General features: G+C 37.8%; 1 protein-coding gene and 1 non-coding gene across 2 annotated transcripts in view; one reads left to right on the top strand and one right to left on the bottom strand.

The window, feature by feature from the left end:
• The first annotated feature begins 5,256 nt into the window (after positions 1–5,256).
• Positions 5,257–16,663, top strand: part of LOC140167768 (uncharacterized) — a 67,585-nt gene continuing 56,178 nt past the window's right edge. Inside the window, exon 1 of the mRNA XM_072191059.1 lies at positions 5,257–5,589. Within this exon, the coding sequence (XP_072047160.1) occupies positions 5,560–5,589 (30 nt within the window). The 5' untranslated portion in view covers positions 5,257–5,559. The remainder of the gene's footprint in view (positions 5,590–16,663) is intronic.
• Positions 11,458–11,531, bottom strand: Trnat-ugu (transfer RNA threonine (anticodon UGU)). The gene has a single exon. It is a non-coding gene; the product is annotated as a tRNA-Thr (tRNA).

Genomic DNA, 16,663 nt, shown 5'->3' with positions numbered 1-16,663 from the left:
CAATACAAGAGCCATTACAGTATATTCAATTTGTTCCAAAATACGTAAGAGAAATGATACGGTACCAGTAATATTCTAATACAATAGAAGAACAATATGTCTTTCTGATGATTAATTATAATAAAAATATATTGAATGAGCTGCTATTACATTTTACATAACATTCACAACATTTCAATACACAATCAACCCACACTACTGAAGCACTTGTCATGAACCTAAACATTTCAAAAAAAGTAACTAACCCCCTTAAATAATGACCATTATTCAAAAACGGGTAACTGTAGTACAAATCTGAAAAATGTGTTGGAAGCAGAATTTATTTCTGCACATTTTGACACCTCATTTGTAGCAATTGACTAAGTATTGACGTCACAGCGTACATTTAAATCAACGTAACCCAAGATTTGAAAGTTGCAGTAAATTGCATTGATTTTGTATTCAGTGTTATGGAAGGAAATCTGTGTAATGGTATCCGAGTGTTTTTGTATTGTAAAAATTTGTATGTAAGTGCAACTTTCAAATCTGGACCTCACTACATAAAATTGACCGGTGTTTTATTGTTTTCTAGGCTATCGTATCAAATGAGGTGTCAAAATGCGCAGAAATAAATTCTGCTTCCAACGCATTTTACAGATTTGTAATACAATAGCCCTTTTTGAATAATGGCCATTATTTAAGGGGGGTTAGTTACTTTTTTTGAGATGTTTACATTAAACCTTAAGTGCACTCTGCTATAGCGTGATCATGCCGGGTTCAGACCACATGGCATCTTATCTTGCGAAGAAATCATCTGGCAGTGCCAAATAAACAATCTGCTCTCTGATTGGTGCAGACAGTATTCTTACATAATACTAGAATGACGTAGATGGGGATGTACGTACAAGAGTTCTTGCACCCTAGTTTAAGTATGATCATGGGGAGGGGGTGTTCAGGCATTAGACCACATGGCTATCTTGCAGAAGTCAGGTATTAGACCACATGGCTATCTTGCAGAAATTGTTTGGCAGTGCCAATGAAGACAATAAATGCTGTTTTTAATGATGTACATGCAAGTCCTGCCGACATACACTATATAACAGGCTTTTTTTTAGCGGTATTATTTGTTTGTGATTTTAACTATTACAAGTTTTCGGTTTCATTTATTCTTAGCTTCAAACAGCTAAGATTTTTTTAGGTGCGGGTTCCTATTTAAACCATATTTGACTGTTTAAGCTTCAATATGTTAAATTTACAAATTTCTTGATCCTGTCTTAACTCTCCAAGAAATTTGCGCCCCCTGTTGCTGAAGTTCTGTAAACGCGCCTGTAAACTGTTCAAAATTGTGAAAAATAAATAGCGATAAAATATCTTGCTATAAGTAAATTGAATTGGTTAAATGGAATTATGTGAGTGGAAAGAAGGGTTTTCCTGTTGGCTGCATGGATGTACAGAGCTAGGAACAAATCTATGTGTAGACTTGTCTGATTGGGAGAAATTGGAAGTAGATCAAGTACTGTATAACGGGGAAATTTTTGTGGGGGTTAATTTTTGCTCTTTTCCCGTCAAACAGGCAGCCGTGAATTTATAACCCTGTGAATATATTTATATCACATACATGTAGTACTTCATTAATATGAATATTGTTTGGAAACACAAATTAAACACCCACTAAACTGTCCAGAATTGATAAGATCGTGAAATTTCCACCCAGCGAAAAAATCCCACTATATACAGTTGTATACAACAAAATCAGGCTGTTCCACTTGAAACCCATACCCCCTATTGAAGACATGACCTTAATCTTCCATACAGGGAGTGTGAATTTCAAATGGACTCTTCCATTCAAGTAATTCCATTTGAAATCTCCAGGAGATTAAGGTCATGTTTTCCATAGGGGTATGTATTTCAACTAGAATGGCCCACTGAGGATGTTGGATGTTGAGCTTTGAAGATGCATGATGTACCTTAATTAAATTTGTGGGTGAAGCACTTTGTTTCTCAACATACAAATTGAAGACAATTACTTATATGCAAGTTGTATAATTTGCAACGTCATATTTTAAAGGGGCAATCATTATTTTCTGTTCAAAATATGTTGTCCCTTCAACCCTATTAAGGTGGGGAGGGGGAACTATTTTCAAGGTAGTTGAAGATTGGTAATTCACAGCATGTTACATAAATGAACGAGAGTGAGCTTTGGTGGTAAAAGATCATTATCAATTTCTGAATCCTTTTGACTAATGTAAAATACATTTGATGGGAAAACAGTTTGATAAGTTTAAAGTTTTACCCTGTGGTTCAATGACCTTTTTCGTGCCAAAAGCTATTCCAGTTTAATTGGGATTAACATTTATGTTTACTCATTAATGTTAACTATCTCTGGCAGCTGTCCAGCTTTGTCACCCCCCCCCCCCAAGTGGTAACATTTAACTCCCATTTGAGGGGATTTTAGCAAAATATCAAGGTGCTTGGTCTTCATTTTTCAAAAGCATAATATATATGATCTAGATAATGAATGTCATTTTGTACATTGTATGTAGCCCTATTGCCTAATTGCCAACATTATAGCCTCACATTCAGGAGAATCTTTAATTATACATGTTAAATATAAGCATATTTGGTCTTCAGTAGATAACTGGTTGGTTCAACTGTGAAATGATGGGAACATTTAATGCTTGTTTCTGTGAAAATTGAGGGACAATCATGGGCTACACAGATGGGAGTGATAGGGCACTCTGTCCCCGGACTGATACGCTACTGATGCAAGTCAGTCTGACTGTTGCATCTATCCTTATATGCCTCCACCGGAGGTATTATGTTTCCTGGTTGTCCGTCCGTCTGAATCCATCTGTCCGTACATTCAGTCCGGGAAAACAGTCAAGTTTAAAGTTTTCACCCTGGTAAGATGTTCAATGATGCAATTTTCTGGCCAGGGATGGTCACTCCAGTTTAATTCCAGTAGGTTTTTATGTTTACTCATTAATGTCATCTAGGGGTCATCTGTCAAATTAGTCACCCCATATGGGCCAACTGGTAAGATGTTAGTGATGCATTTGGTGGAGGGATGGTCATTGCTTTCAAATTCCAGTAGGTGGTCTATGGGTCTACCCATATCTAGGGGTCATCTGAGGTCAAATTAGCAAAAACCGCTGTGGGCATGAGTTCATGAACCTTGGTGGGTACTGTAAACATTTAGAACAAATTTTTGAAGGTCATTTTGAGGTCATCCAAGGTCACCCACAGGTCATCTGAGGTCAAATAACTTAAAACTGTCGTATGGGCATGAAACTTGGTGGGTACAATAAACATTTAAGTCAAATTTTTGCCCATTTGGGGTCATCCTCACCCAGGGGTCATCAGGTCAAATAATTAAACTGTCAATTACATGTGTCAACTTTGGTACTTCAACATTTAAATTCAATTTTGATCATTTGCCATCCAAGGTCATCCAGGGGTCAGCTGAGCAAATTAGTAAATACTGTCTTGGGCATGATTTGGTGGGTAAAACATTTAGAAAAATCTGGAGGAAGGTCATTTCAGGGGAAGTTGCCTTCAAATGATGGGCCTCAGGATGGGGCATTGTACCCGACTTATACGCTACTGATGCAAGTCCGTCTGACTGTTATTCAATGGGTGCGTCTTGTAAAGAATTCATGTAATTTGATTGGTTTTCTGGTGTATAATATCTCACAATAGTTGATAGTGATATTAGTCAGGGCGCGCCGCCACGCAACGCAATGCACGCTTGTTGCTCCTCAATGATCGCGCGATAATGCGTTCAGCGTAATACACGTCATGAGAACTAAGAACGCGATTCGGGCGGCTTAGATGTTCGTGATGGTTTCGTTCATTTAAAACAACGGGATGTCCTCACAAAAGTAACTTTATTTTTTTCTAAAAAAAGGCAGTTTTTCTCACAAAAATTACATTAAAACTGAATAAGAATGAGGCGCCGGCATCCACTACTCAAAATATTGGCCAGCCCATCCATTATGACACAATATTGGATAGGCAAAAGACAAAATCCTATCTTTTATTCTCTAATTGTTCCTGCAACAATAATAAATTCTCAGTACTCTATTCAATCTAATTAACGCCGCTCCCCTAATTAGCGCCTGTTCAATAAAGTGTCACTGACAACTGTCTTAAGCGGCCTCTTTTTAATCAAAGGCCTATGTTTTAATGTACCTGTACAATTGCAGTCCATCAAATGTCATAAATTATAAATTTTCTTTATAAAGCTTTAGTTTAGGTATGAATTTGAGATTATAATGTGATCTAATGGACATACTTTCATAAAAAGTAAGTCAGATCTGATTATAATCTCAAATTCATAACTATTACTACCTGGATGAATGACATCTTCACAATCATACTTACAGTTTAGGATTATTATATGATTATTTTGACTTGCGATACATGGAAATGTGAAAAATTAGCTGGGGCTGTGCAATAAATGCATTCACCGTTTTTCTATGCCTTTTACAAATGTAATATCGAAAAAGGTGCCCCAAATTTGTCCCTGGGATACACACCCAAGTGCGACTCCGCACGGAGCGACCGCTAAAACAAACAAACAAACATTCATACATGTATGTAAGTATCGCATTAAGTCCGGTTCTTACTCCACATCGCGGCACGATGCGATGCTATAAAAATTGAAATCTGAGCCAGGTTTTTACGAGCTTGGCGGTGAAAATTTTGGTCCGCGATGGAGTTGGATTTTGTTCAACTTTATAGCATCGCGCTGCGATATCGCAGCCGTGCACGCTTGTGATTGGCTGCTGGAAAATGAAGGTCGGTAGATTGACCATAAAAGGAGATGCAGGCCCGCATACTTTTAAAACATCGCAGTATCGTGCGATGAAATTAAAATGTACATTTTTATTTCATCGCGCGATGCTGCGATGTTTCAAAAGCATCGCAGCATCGCATCGCGCTGCGATGTGGAGTAAGAATCGGACTTTACTCCTTTAAGAGATACAGCTCATAAAAATATAAAAGGCTGCGATTTTCATTTTGCATCATACAGAAATTGCATGTATTCACAGGCTGGAAAAATAAATATAAAAAAACGGTATATTTTATTCATTTGTGAAAATATCCAACCTTAAAATATCAAAGAGTGGAGTACTATAATTAGATCTCACCCCTAGCAGTCTCAATTCAATCTGATGCTTTATTATTACTAGTCTATCACACATATCTACCTCGTGCCTCAATGTACATGTTCAACTCCTACAAGTCGCTATAGTCCGTATTTATAGCTCAAACAGTCTATGCCAGCAATAACGTGAGCTAGCATCCTCTGTGTGGCAGTACTTACACAGAGAAGCAGCCGGCTTGGCATCTTTCTTGCTCTCTATACCTGGAGCCGACTCACTCACTATCCAACCATGGTGAGTGTGGTCCTGGTTCACTAGTGTCCAGTCATTTTTTCTGATGCTATTTTTGTCTGTAAATCACACCGATACTCTGACGTTAATTTTGGATTTAATTGCCCGTGATATTGCATCTTTGGATATACACGTGGATATTACTTAATTAATTGGAGTTTAATAAATTGGATTATTTAAGATGGCACTCTCAGAGAAAGGTAGAAATAAGGTAAGGGATTGTTTTCATTTATTTATTTATTTTGAATTCTGGTAAGGTTGGTTTATATATTTATCTCAAATTGCGCTCTTACATTTAAAATCAACACTCCACATGTGGAAGATTTTGGAAATATCTTCTACAGGGGGTATGAATTTCAAATGGAATTATCACATTAGCAGCTCCATTTTGAAACCTACTCCACCCCCTGGGGGAAGATTCAGGTTGAATCTTTCTCAGAGGGTGTATGAAATTCAAATGGAGCTGCCTAATGTGCTAATTCCATTTGAAATTCATACTCCCCCTGTAGCAGATATTTCCAAAATCTCCGACAGAGGTAGTGTGGATTTTAAATGTAAGAGCTCATTTCATGATATAGTTGCAGGTGCATTCCTGCAAACTCAATCTAAGTAGTATGTGATGCATATACCGGCTGGTGTGTTGCCTAGATATACGTGTGATGATGATGATGTTTAGATGCGGACCAAGGAGGTAGGAGCAGTAATTACATCACTTTAAAACACCGGTATACACGGTATTACATAATCTATATTATGATCATGATTGAAGAGGTCTTGTATAGGCATTCGTAGGTCATTATTTTGTAAACCTATCTTAGTTTCTCGGTTTCTTATCCCATGCTCTGTTGTAGGTGGTTTTTTTTAAATTGAAAAAGAAAATAATAATTATTAGCTTGGAGAACTGAAACACAGTCTGCTTTTATAATCAATGGTAGAAATTAATAGGGATGAAATTAGTGATGTTAGCCTTGGGTGCATTGAAATGGAAATTTACACATCCTTAGTTATGATACACCGTTACATTATGTGTGTGTGTGGGGGGGGGCAGTAAGCGTAGCCAGCGGGGGGGGCAGGGGGCAGAGTGCCAGCCGGGGGGGTCACTCCCATTGTGGCCTGTTCACCATCCGCGATAATAAAAACGTGTAAAAAGGGTAGTTTTTCGTGGGTAGGCACGATCACGGCATGTAACGCTAGCTTTAGGGTGTCAAAAACATGAAATATTGGAAAAAGGGTAGCAAAATTGCAATTGCTAATACGCTGTGAAATGAAATTTAGGGTATGAAATTTGATGCAAGGAATAAAATCCTTGTTTAGGGTGTGAAAACACCTGTTTAGGGTATTGTTTTAGCCAAGGGTAAAATCCTTGTTTAGGGTGCTTTTCAAAAGTTGATTATTGCGGATGGTGTACAGGCGACAATGGGAGTGACCCCCCCCCCCCCCGGGTGCCAGCTCAGTTGATTGAACATGTAAAAATGAAATTGAGATAGCAGCAAAATCTTCCACAGGGGTGTGTGGATTTTAAATGGATTAGCCCATTCCAGATAGTAGCAAAATATTCCACAGGGGGTGTGCAGACTTTAAATGGAACAGCCAATTTCAATCAAGGAAGTAAATGAGTTGAAATTGGATTTTTCTTAAATAACAAGAAATAATCTACACTCGTAATATCTCTGTAGTTGTAATAATCTAAAGCGGCAATAAATTAAAGATTACTACTTTCATTAGAGATGCGTTGGCGGATGTACCGAGTAATTTTAGCTAGAATAAAGTCTTCGTTAAGTAGTAATCATGTATTAATTGACTTTATAATAGAAAGCTTTAATTACCTGGTTAGAATACTCTGTTGTCTGGTGAACACAAGTTATATGTCTTTGTGACATGAAAGTTCTGCACGAATATGTGCATAAAAGGGTAAACTGATTTACCTCAGTTGTTCGTCATTCTATGGAAAAGAAATAATTTGTGTCTATGGACATGTTACAATATGGCTTTTTGAAAGCTAAAAACTGGCATTTATTGAATGGACCTGAATATATAATATTAGCGATAAAAATAGAACTAAAAAAAAACAATTTCTAACTTCGCATAACATAATTTTTAATCCAAAATTCGCTTTTAATACCCCCATTTGAAAATGTCACCCCAGGGGTATTTATGAGAGAAAATATGGTACGTTATACTAGTATACATTTGTTTTAAGGGATCGGATAGCAATGTTTGCACAGTATTTTTTGTGTGTCCTGCGAGCACATCGGACACCGAATTGCATTGTGAATACCGGTAATAGGAATATCCTTCTGATATCAAATAGAAGGAGGTGTTTCAATAACATCACTAGCAACAACAAATCTTCAGAGCAATAACATCCGCTGAAGACGCCGGTTGACCCGGTGAAAGTGCTCCGGTGAGTGAAATTATTAAAAAGTGATATTTTTGATGTTTAACAGTCCTTGAAGTAAACTTTATAAATCAAATAATATGTACTTAAAGTGTATATAGCTGGGAGAAAAAACTGTCCGTCATTTGAAAATTTTGACTTTTTGTATGAAGATAAACATTTTTTTCCCAAAGACCTAAAAATTTTATAGGTTTTGCATTAGATTTATAAACTTTACTTTGAGGACTGTTAAATGTCACAAACATAAAAATAAGTACTGTGCAAATGTTGCTATCCGAATCCTTAAAGAAAATGGAACAAAGGGTAAACAGGCTTGAATGTTTAATCTATCTTTATGTATACTGCGATGTTGTTTGTAGAATGTTTTGGGGGGAATTTGAGAAAACAAACAAGTTTTAGTTTGTAGATTCAAACAAAATATTTATTCTTACAAAAATATTTAAACATGAATCAGTAGGAGAGAAATAACATGGACTATTCCAGTTGAAATTCATGCACCCCCTATGCAAGACATGATCTTAATCTCCTACACAGGGGGTACAGATTTCAAATGGAGTCACCCATTCTGAACCCCACTAAGCGAGGCTTTTTTCCCTTATAAACATGAGATATTTAGGTCTCTGCGAGGCCCTTGTTTCTGCATCAACTTCACTGAATCCATTTGCTCCATTTGGCAGCCGGAAGAGGGGCATATTTAGAAATGATTTACCTGGTGTGAGTGAGACAGGTTCGCTCCACAGTCACAAGCTGGGCTGTCAGACATGCCCCCATTTCCACATGTTAGCCTTGAAGCTACCAACCCCGGTTCGAAGGTGGTTTAGTCTTGCACAGTGGTGGGCAGGGCTGAATTGTAGGCACAACAATGGGGGAATACATGAAACCCCTAGTTGATGTCTTCCCCAGTGCCCCTCAAATGGGCTAGCAGTATATACAGGTGTCTATTTAAATGGTCTAGAGGTTTCTATGGCAGACATCATTTTTCTCCATCACCCTACTCCACCCTTACACTCTTTCGAATCACCTCACCCTTCCCCACTCCCTTCACCCTGGTGCCCCTCACCCCCGGGCCCTCACCGTCGATCGGTTGTGACACTGCTGAATCACAACTGCACTGTGCACCTGTTTGGGGGCAGCAACATGGGCTCCGGAACAGGGGGGCTAATGGGGCTCACCCCCCCCCAATAATGTGGGTGCTGTCACTGCTGTGGCTCGAGTACCCATCATCCTCCCTATTAATTATTCCAGGTGAAGTCGAAAACCAGATACTGGAAAAATTGCTGTGTTTGACCTATTTGTTACCAAATTAACTGACCCCGAGTGGCAAATCCCCCCTCAGGCCAACATCAGAACAGGTCAACAACAACATTTGGTTTTGTCAGCCCCCCCCCACACACACACCCCACCCCATGTTGGAAATCTTCCAAAGCCACTGAGCAACATGTATATGAAAAACCTGTGAACCAATAAGATTGAATAGGCCTAATTCATTAATTCTGTCCTTTGAAGTGACAAGCAGAGGAAGTTGTTAATTGAAACTTGACATAACAAATCGTAATTAAAATGAGCTTTGCAATGGTATTATGATGATTAATTAGGGCTTATGCTAGCTCATTGTCTATTAGAACTTGACCTGGGTTTTAATATTGGGTTTAGTAGCCGCAGTTTGGTTTGTGATCCTCCTGGACTTATCGAGCACATAGCGCGAGCAACCGAGAACGAGGCATTCAACCGAGCATGTGATGCAACCTCTCTGGATAGTATACTATTAGCAACAGAGCCCAAAAGTAGCACAAAGGGTTTAGATAAAGTTCATATTTGTCTATATAAATTATTATTATTATTTGGACTCATGCAATATTAAAGCACATATTAGAGCACATTTTGGGTGATACACAAGAGGTGAGTTAAAAATGATAGTTTAAAATTAAGATGAGTTACCCCATGGGGACTAACCGTAGATATCTACATGTATCTCACCTTTTATTAACATCATAAATTTTTGGTGGGTATGTTGAGGTGGTGGGTCTTGGGTCTTTGGGAGCTGACGGCGTTCCGGTAAAAAGGAATCTTTTGGAGCTGCGAACACGGGGCGTGTTTTGGAGCTGTGAACAGTTAAAATCAAGGCTTTCTGGTTGAAAATCAACTGAAAAATCCAGAAATGTGAGGAATAAGCGATTTAGGGGTCTTTAAAGCTGAAATTATCAAAATCAAGGGTCTTTCGGAGCTCTATATTGGTCAAATTTAGGGGTCTTTCAGTGCTGTGAAATCCAAAAAGGGGGAGTCTCTCCGGGGGGAACATACCCGTATGGTAATTTGCGTTATGTGCCCCCCTGCCCCGGGACAGTACAAACATTATCACTACAAAATTGTATTTTCATGCAAAAAAAACCCCATTTACTTGCTTCTTTTTTAAATTAAAATTCTACTATAATTAATGATCTGGATGGAAAAGCTAACTTTTATAAAAGGTTTTGTCCACACAAAGGCCTATTCCATTTAAAGTTCACATTCCCCCTTTGGAAGGATTTGGAAATATCTTCCAAAGCAGGAGTACTATGAGTTTCAAATGAAATTAGCACATTAACTAACTCTATTTGAACCTCACCCTCCCGTAAAAAATCCAGGTTGAATCTTTATCAGAGGGCGTATGAAATTCAAATGGAGCTGATCATGACTGATGTGCATTTGAAATTCATACTCCCCTGTGGAAGATATTTTCAAAATCATCCAGGGGGAGTGTGGATTTTAAATGCAAAAGCCAAAATGAGTGATTTCCAGCAAATGTAGTAATTGCCAGTTTTAAAAGCTTTCCCATGGGTTGTGATTATCTGTATTGCCGTCACTTTTTCATAGAAAGAATTTGGGGCAGAAAATGATTTGATGATTTTCAGTTTTGAAAATCAAAACAACAGTGCAGTCCTAAATTAAATGGAAAAAAAGAGAAAATATATTCAAGGGTACCAGCAGATATTTTGCTCGTCAAAAGGATTGACCTTTCAAACACGGAGTAAAATTTCACACTCAAATGGAAATTCAATGGCCTGGAATTTGCAATAAACGTGGGTTTTGTTATGAAGTGTATGTGCGTGCATGTCATCTGATAGTCGGTACAGATAAGAGGTATTTATGACTTAAGCTGCATTTATTTTCGGGTTTTTCTCTAGCCAAGCAGGTTTGGCATAGAACTATAGCCACATTTGCAAAATATATCAGGTTGTTAGGCAGTGAGTTTGTTAAACCCCATGAGAACTACCTGCTGATTGGCCAAACATAAGTTTTTATTATCAATCGGATCAATCAGCAACATTGTTAGAATAATTTCACCACACACAAAAATTGGGGTGAATTTTGCAAAGCTCCATTCTGATTGGTGATTAAAGTGAAGATATCATGTCATTGACCAATCACAAGCAATGTTAGATCGGCAGGTATAGTGCTCAGAGGGTTAAACGGTCCCTCCATGTAGAGACATACTTGGGTCCTGATGGGACCAGGCTCAAGCAAAGTGGTGCCACATTGGTGTTAATGTGGGACTATATTTCTTTATTTATGACACAAAACTGAGAAAAATTGGCAAAGCATGATAATTCCATGGAAAAACAGTGGCATGATTGACAGGAATTATGTAAATAAACAAATTTTTTCCTAATCGCAAATAATAAAGGAGACAAGTAGAAAAAGTGATCCCGTCTGGGAATCGAACTCAGGACCTCAGGTTTACAAGACCTATGCCTTAACCACTTGGCCAAGGGAGCTTTGTGATTAGGCTGGTTGAATTTCGAACAGCGGTCACTTAAACTTATCTCCTCCCCGCAAATAACCCATAGTACACATCTTCTGTCAGAATCCTGTCAACAAAGTGAATTATGTCAATTTGTGGACAGAACTTCTTCCATGGCAACATATAAGTTCAGTGCTCAGGACATGGCCCAGTAAAACTTTGTCAGACAAGCTCATTTTCACTCAAATTATTGGCCATTTCCAGTGTATTTTCAAAAAATGCAATGTCAAATCTTATACCTAATATTTCGCCAACTTTTCTTGTTATTTGCCTTCAGGGGTCATACTTTCGTCAAGTTTTTGCCTTGTTTTCTGTATGTTGACACACTGTTGACGTCGAGATATGAAATACATGTATGTCGACATGTTGACATCAAAAAACGGTGCCGTCCGCCGGCCCTAGCCCATAGTAGTTAGGGCTGTAAATGATGATTCCATTACGTAATAGATAGCATATAATGATGAGCTCCATGAAGGATATAACACACATAGTAAATTTTTTGAAATCAATTTTCAATCTGTGACAAACAAAAGGTGTCCATGCATACGAACATAATGACTGGTCAGTCAAACCATATACTCTCTGGTCGAACCCTCTGAGAATAAAAGCATCGATTCGTTCCGCAAAAAAAAGAAGAAAAAAAAGGATCAATTTTCACTGACCACGCAAACAAATTTGATTCAACAATATCATATTTCACCTGTTAGACTTTAATGGGCTATTCCATTTAAAATCCACACTACTCCTGTGGAAAATTTTGGAAATATCTTCTACAGGGGGAGTATAAATTTGGAATTAACACATTAGGCAGTTCCATTTGAATTTCATACACCCTCTGAAAGATTCAACAGAGGAAGGGTTAGTTTCAAATGGAGCTACCTACATGTAATGTGTCCATTCCATTTGAAATTCATACTCTCCCTGTGGAAGATATTTCCGAAATCTTCCACAGGGGTAGTGTGGATTTTAAATGGAATAGCCCAATTATCGCTGCTTTCCATACTTGTTGTTGTAACAGCTGATAGCTTTAAATGTCAGCCATTGTTAGCGTAACAAAACTTGTGTATGAATTGTTTCATCCATTATTTCTGTTATCCACCCATCAGAGCATTTCAAATGCGTTGCCAGGGCATGACCTATATATAATAGCTATTGCATGCTATTGGCTATTCCCGTTAAAATCCATACACCCCTATGGAAAACAATGATGGCCTTAGCCTTCCACACAGGGAGTGTGGGTTTTAAATGGGGCTATCTGAATGGGTGACTCCATTTGAAATGCACACTCCCTGAGTGGAAGATTAAGGTCATGTCTTCCATAGGGGGTGTATGGGCTTTAAAGAGAATAGCCCAATGATGCGCTATATAGACCCTGGGAAACGATTCCAGGGTGTAATGGACGCTTACTTGCTCATATACATGTAATATTATGATGATTATCTACAACATGTTAAATGGTGTGCATCTAGCGGTGATCAAAAGGAAGGCCGGTTACGAACCAGGGAAAGACGTCATGATGATGCACATAAACACCTTTTGTGATTGTCCAGGGGAGGCAAACAACAGGCATTTTTGGAACGATGCTCCGAGTGATATCATGATGATGATGATCCTCGGGGGAGGCACACTTCAATATGAAATTAATAAATGGGTAAGGCTGAGACTTGAACAGTAATTGTGGCATTCGGTGACAGAAAAATATGGGTTCTTTGGGTTGACAACGGCCTTTTTGGACCTAGATTAGGGAGCATTGGGTGCGAGCATAACTTTTTAAAAACAGTCTTCCACAGCATCCCCGAACATTGTATTTCTAGTACTAAATGATTACAAAATTTTGTTCAAATTATTTAAAAAAAAATTATGGTTACAGGTGACAGCATGACATCGATGCTGAATAAGCCCTACATTACATACGCATCACCTCCAAAATGTGTAAAAGGCATAGATAGAGCATAAATGGGGCGTAAAGCTAGTTAGAGAAAGATGTTATACTCATAATAACCACCTTCATGTGCATCCCGGGCTTCCAACTCTAGGAGAGGCATACAACAGGTGTTTTTATAGTCACACTGTACATGTATGTACATGTATATTCTGATCAGCTCGTAATCGCCGAGACTCAACATTGTGGATAGATGTAGAATAGCGTACAAACAGCTTGGCGCACTACCTACACGAACTGCGCTTGCGTATTTCTTCACTGGCGCATGCTTTTGTGAATTTACACAGGCATAATTTGGCACTTTATTGACATGCGCACTAACAAAAACCGAATAATTCTCCCCTGTTACGAGCTGGTCATAGTATATGCTGCAAGAAATCAGTGCACTACCTGGCCTTAAATCAAATTTGACTGAAATTGCACCAATTTTAGGAAAAAATAAAAATTTGTCTAAAAATCGATGAAAAATTGGTGTTTCTTAAGAAAATTTTGAAAAAAAACATGATCCTTTCTGAAACCAAATTTTCATTGAGGGCCATCAATAAACCATAATGGCTAAAAATGCACCCTGAATCTTAACTAAATGGCTGAAAATGAATCTTAAAAATGACTGAAAATGAATCTTAAAAATGACTGAAAATGAACCCAAAATCTGCCGCACATCCCTGTACCCTCATTTCCATTAAGATCCCCTGGCTTTTGGTGCAAATGAAGATCTGTCTTGAAAAGGTTTGCATTTAAAAAATCTGTACCCCACAAAAAAGCCTATCCACTGGCCAGGGCTGGATATAACGGATCATTTGTCACTTACATGTGCATAATTTGTCATTTAAAAGGGCATTTCGTGATCCACAACCTCATCCCCAAACTTTTTCAAAAAAAGTTGAGTTTTTTATACCACTGGAAGCCTCTGTAAACGAATTAATCTGCAAGAAACTTTTGGTACATAAACATTATGTTTATGTACCAAAAGTTTCTTGCAGATTTATTCGTTTAGCAAAATTATCGTCAAATTTGCATACCAGAACGAAATTACAACAGTGGCCTATGGAGCAGTGTAATACACATAATCATGCATAACTCGCAAAATCAGAATCAACTCAAATTTTGGGAATAAGCTTTTTTTGTGGATACCTACTGAAAAATGTCATAAAAAGAGGAAGCTAGGATCACGAAATCCTCCTTTAATCTGATTTTTATCTCTTTATTAAAATATTTTTTGTCATCCTTTAATTATGGAATTACATGTTTGTTTTTAATAATTTGTTATCAATATTACCCGATGTTATTTGGCACTGAAAATTTGCAGCATTTAAATTTGCACTTGAATCAGTTGCGTATTGAAGCTATTAGTAGGGAGAAACCGTAATATTGTTGGTTTCCATGACAAAATTATTTGAACAACCTAGGAGCAGGATAGCTTGAAAATGTCAGACATATAATTGCCCCGGCATAATCACCTGCAGAAATCAATGTACAAGTCTTCAGCCTTTCTCTTGCTTAAAATTGATGATAATGGGGCAGCTGTAAGTACACTCTCAGACATGCATGCAGGAAAACTGCCATAACTTTGTAATTATTGATGCAAAACATATAAAAGTATACATTTTTTAAAGGCTAGACATCGAGGAATCTAAATATAAATACAAATTTGGTGTGAAAACAACATTTATGGAGAAAACCACAAAACAGTGAATTTTTGGAAATTTTATTGGGTACATCATAACAAAAAACACTCTGTTTGTTTTGTTTTTTCTTAAATCTGAGACTCCATTGCAGAAAGGGTTTTTTTAATCTTTTTTTTTTTTGCCTTATTTTTTGAGATATTTACCATAATTATATGGCATCAAAATGAAATTTTTAGATTCACACATACCAATCTGCCCAAGATGATGCCTAAAATTGGAAATAGACCAAAATTTTTTTTAAATGAGAAAACCCTTTCTGGTGCTGATCTTTCTACTTACGATGAGCATAATTGCTTACCTATAAATGCTGTATTTATTGAGTTATCGTGTACCTAGATCGTCATTTCACCAAGACAATGAACATGGAAATAATTGCTGTTGGGAGTTAAAAGTGGTCCCATTTTGCACTTTGATAGAAGCTCACAAGATAGATGCGACAATTCTTGTTTTTATCCCTCGCATTATGTGAACATTTTGTAAATCCACAGCCCCTTTGATTGAAATCTATTAATAACTTGATAAAACACATTTTATCATCTAAATCAGAGCCACTCAACCACAAGGTTCTTGTGAGATCAGTGCTTCCAAAAGTTTCCCCCACGCATGCAGATAAGAGTCGTATAGGTGTAGCGTATCAATGCATTAATGAATTGAGCAACTACGCGACATGATGCGTTATAAAGTAATATTTGTAAACATTTTTTGCCAAATATTTTGTCAACGCATAAATAATATTGTGTTAGAATATTTCGCAGTAAGTTTTCATAAAATGTTTTTAAACGTTATGAAAACGTTTTATACCCTTTATATGCCCTCAATATAACCCAACATTTAAATATTTTCTGGCAACCTTTCCTAACTTTTTGCTGGATACCAACCCCCATCACTTGTTAGATTCTCGATCGTGGCAGAAAAAATTGTAACAAATTTTGGACTTTGTCCGGAAACAATATTTCAGTCCAGGTTCGCCATGTGGTTCGCCCCTTGTCAATATCTCCGACCGTGCTATTCCGAAAAATAGGCACCTAGCCCTGCTACCCATTTGTCCCCCTTTTCCCATTTCCACTTCGGATAAGATGGTGTGAAACCTCAATCCCACCTGGGCCTGTTTGAATAATTGATTTTGAAGATGAGGTCACACACACGTACGTACGACCTAGAAGCTACAGCGCTAGGGTAATATTAGATCGTCATTCAATTGGATGTACCTTTTAAGCACTGTAGGTGTATTTGTGCAAATAGCAGCGGTCGCATTTTTGCCAAGCAGTAAATTTGAAACAAGAACTTGTATCAAGTAAATTAGTTTTGCCGTTGTACTGTTAACCGGTTGGAGAGAATTCTGTTATTCACAATGTATAGGGATGGCTGTTTATTGATTTTCTGTAAAAGGAATCTTGTTTACATCTTGACTTGAGAGAGGATGGATGCAAATCCGGTTCGCAGGTCGCTTTCTGGCTTTCAGTTGCCTTGATTCAC

This window comes from Amphiura filiformis, chromosome 13 (genome assembly GCF_039555335.1).
Source record: "Amphiura filiformis chromosome 13, Afil_fr2py, whole genome shotgun sequence".
NCBI lineage: Eukaryota > Metazoa > Echinodermata > Ophiuroidea > Amphilepidida > Amphiuridae > Amphiura > Amphiura filiformis.
This window is presented reverse-complemented; position numbering and strand designations above follow the sequence as displayed.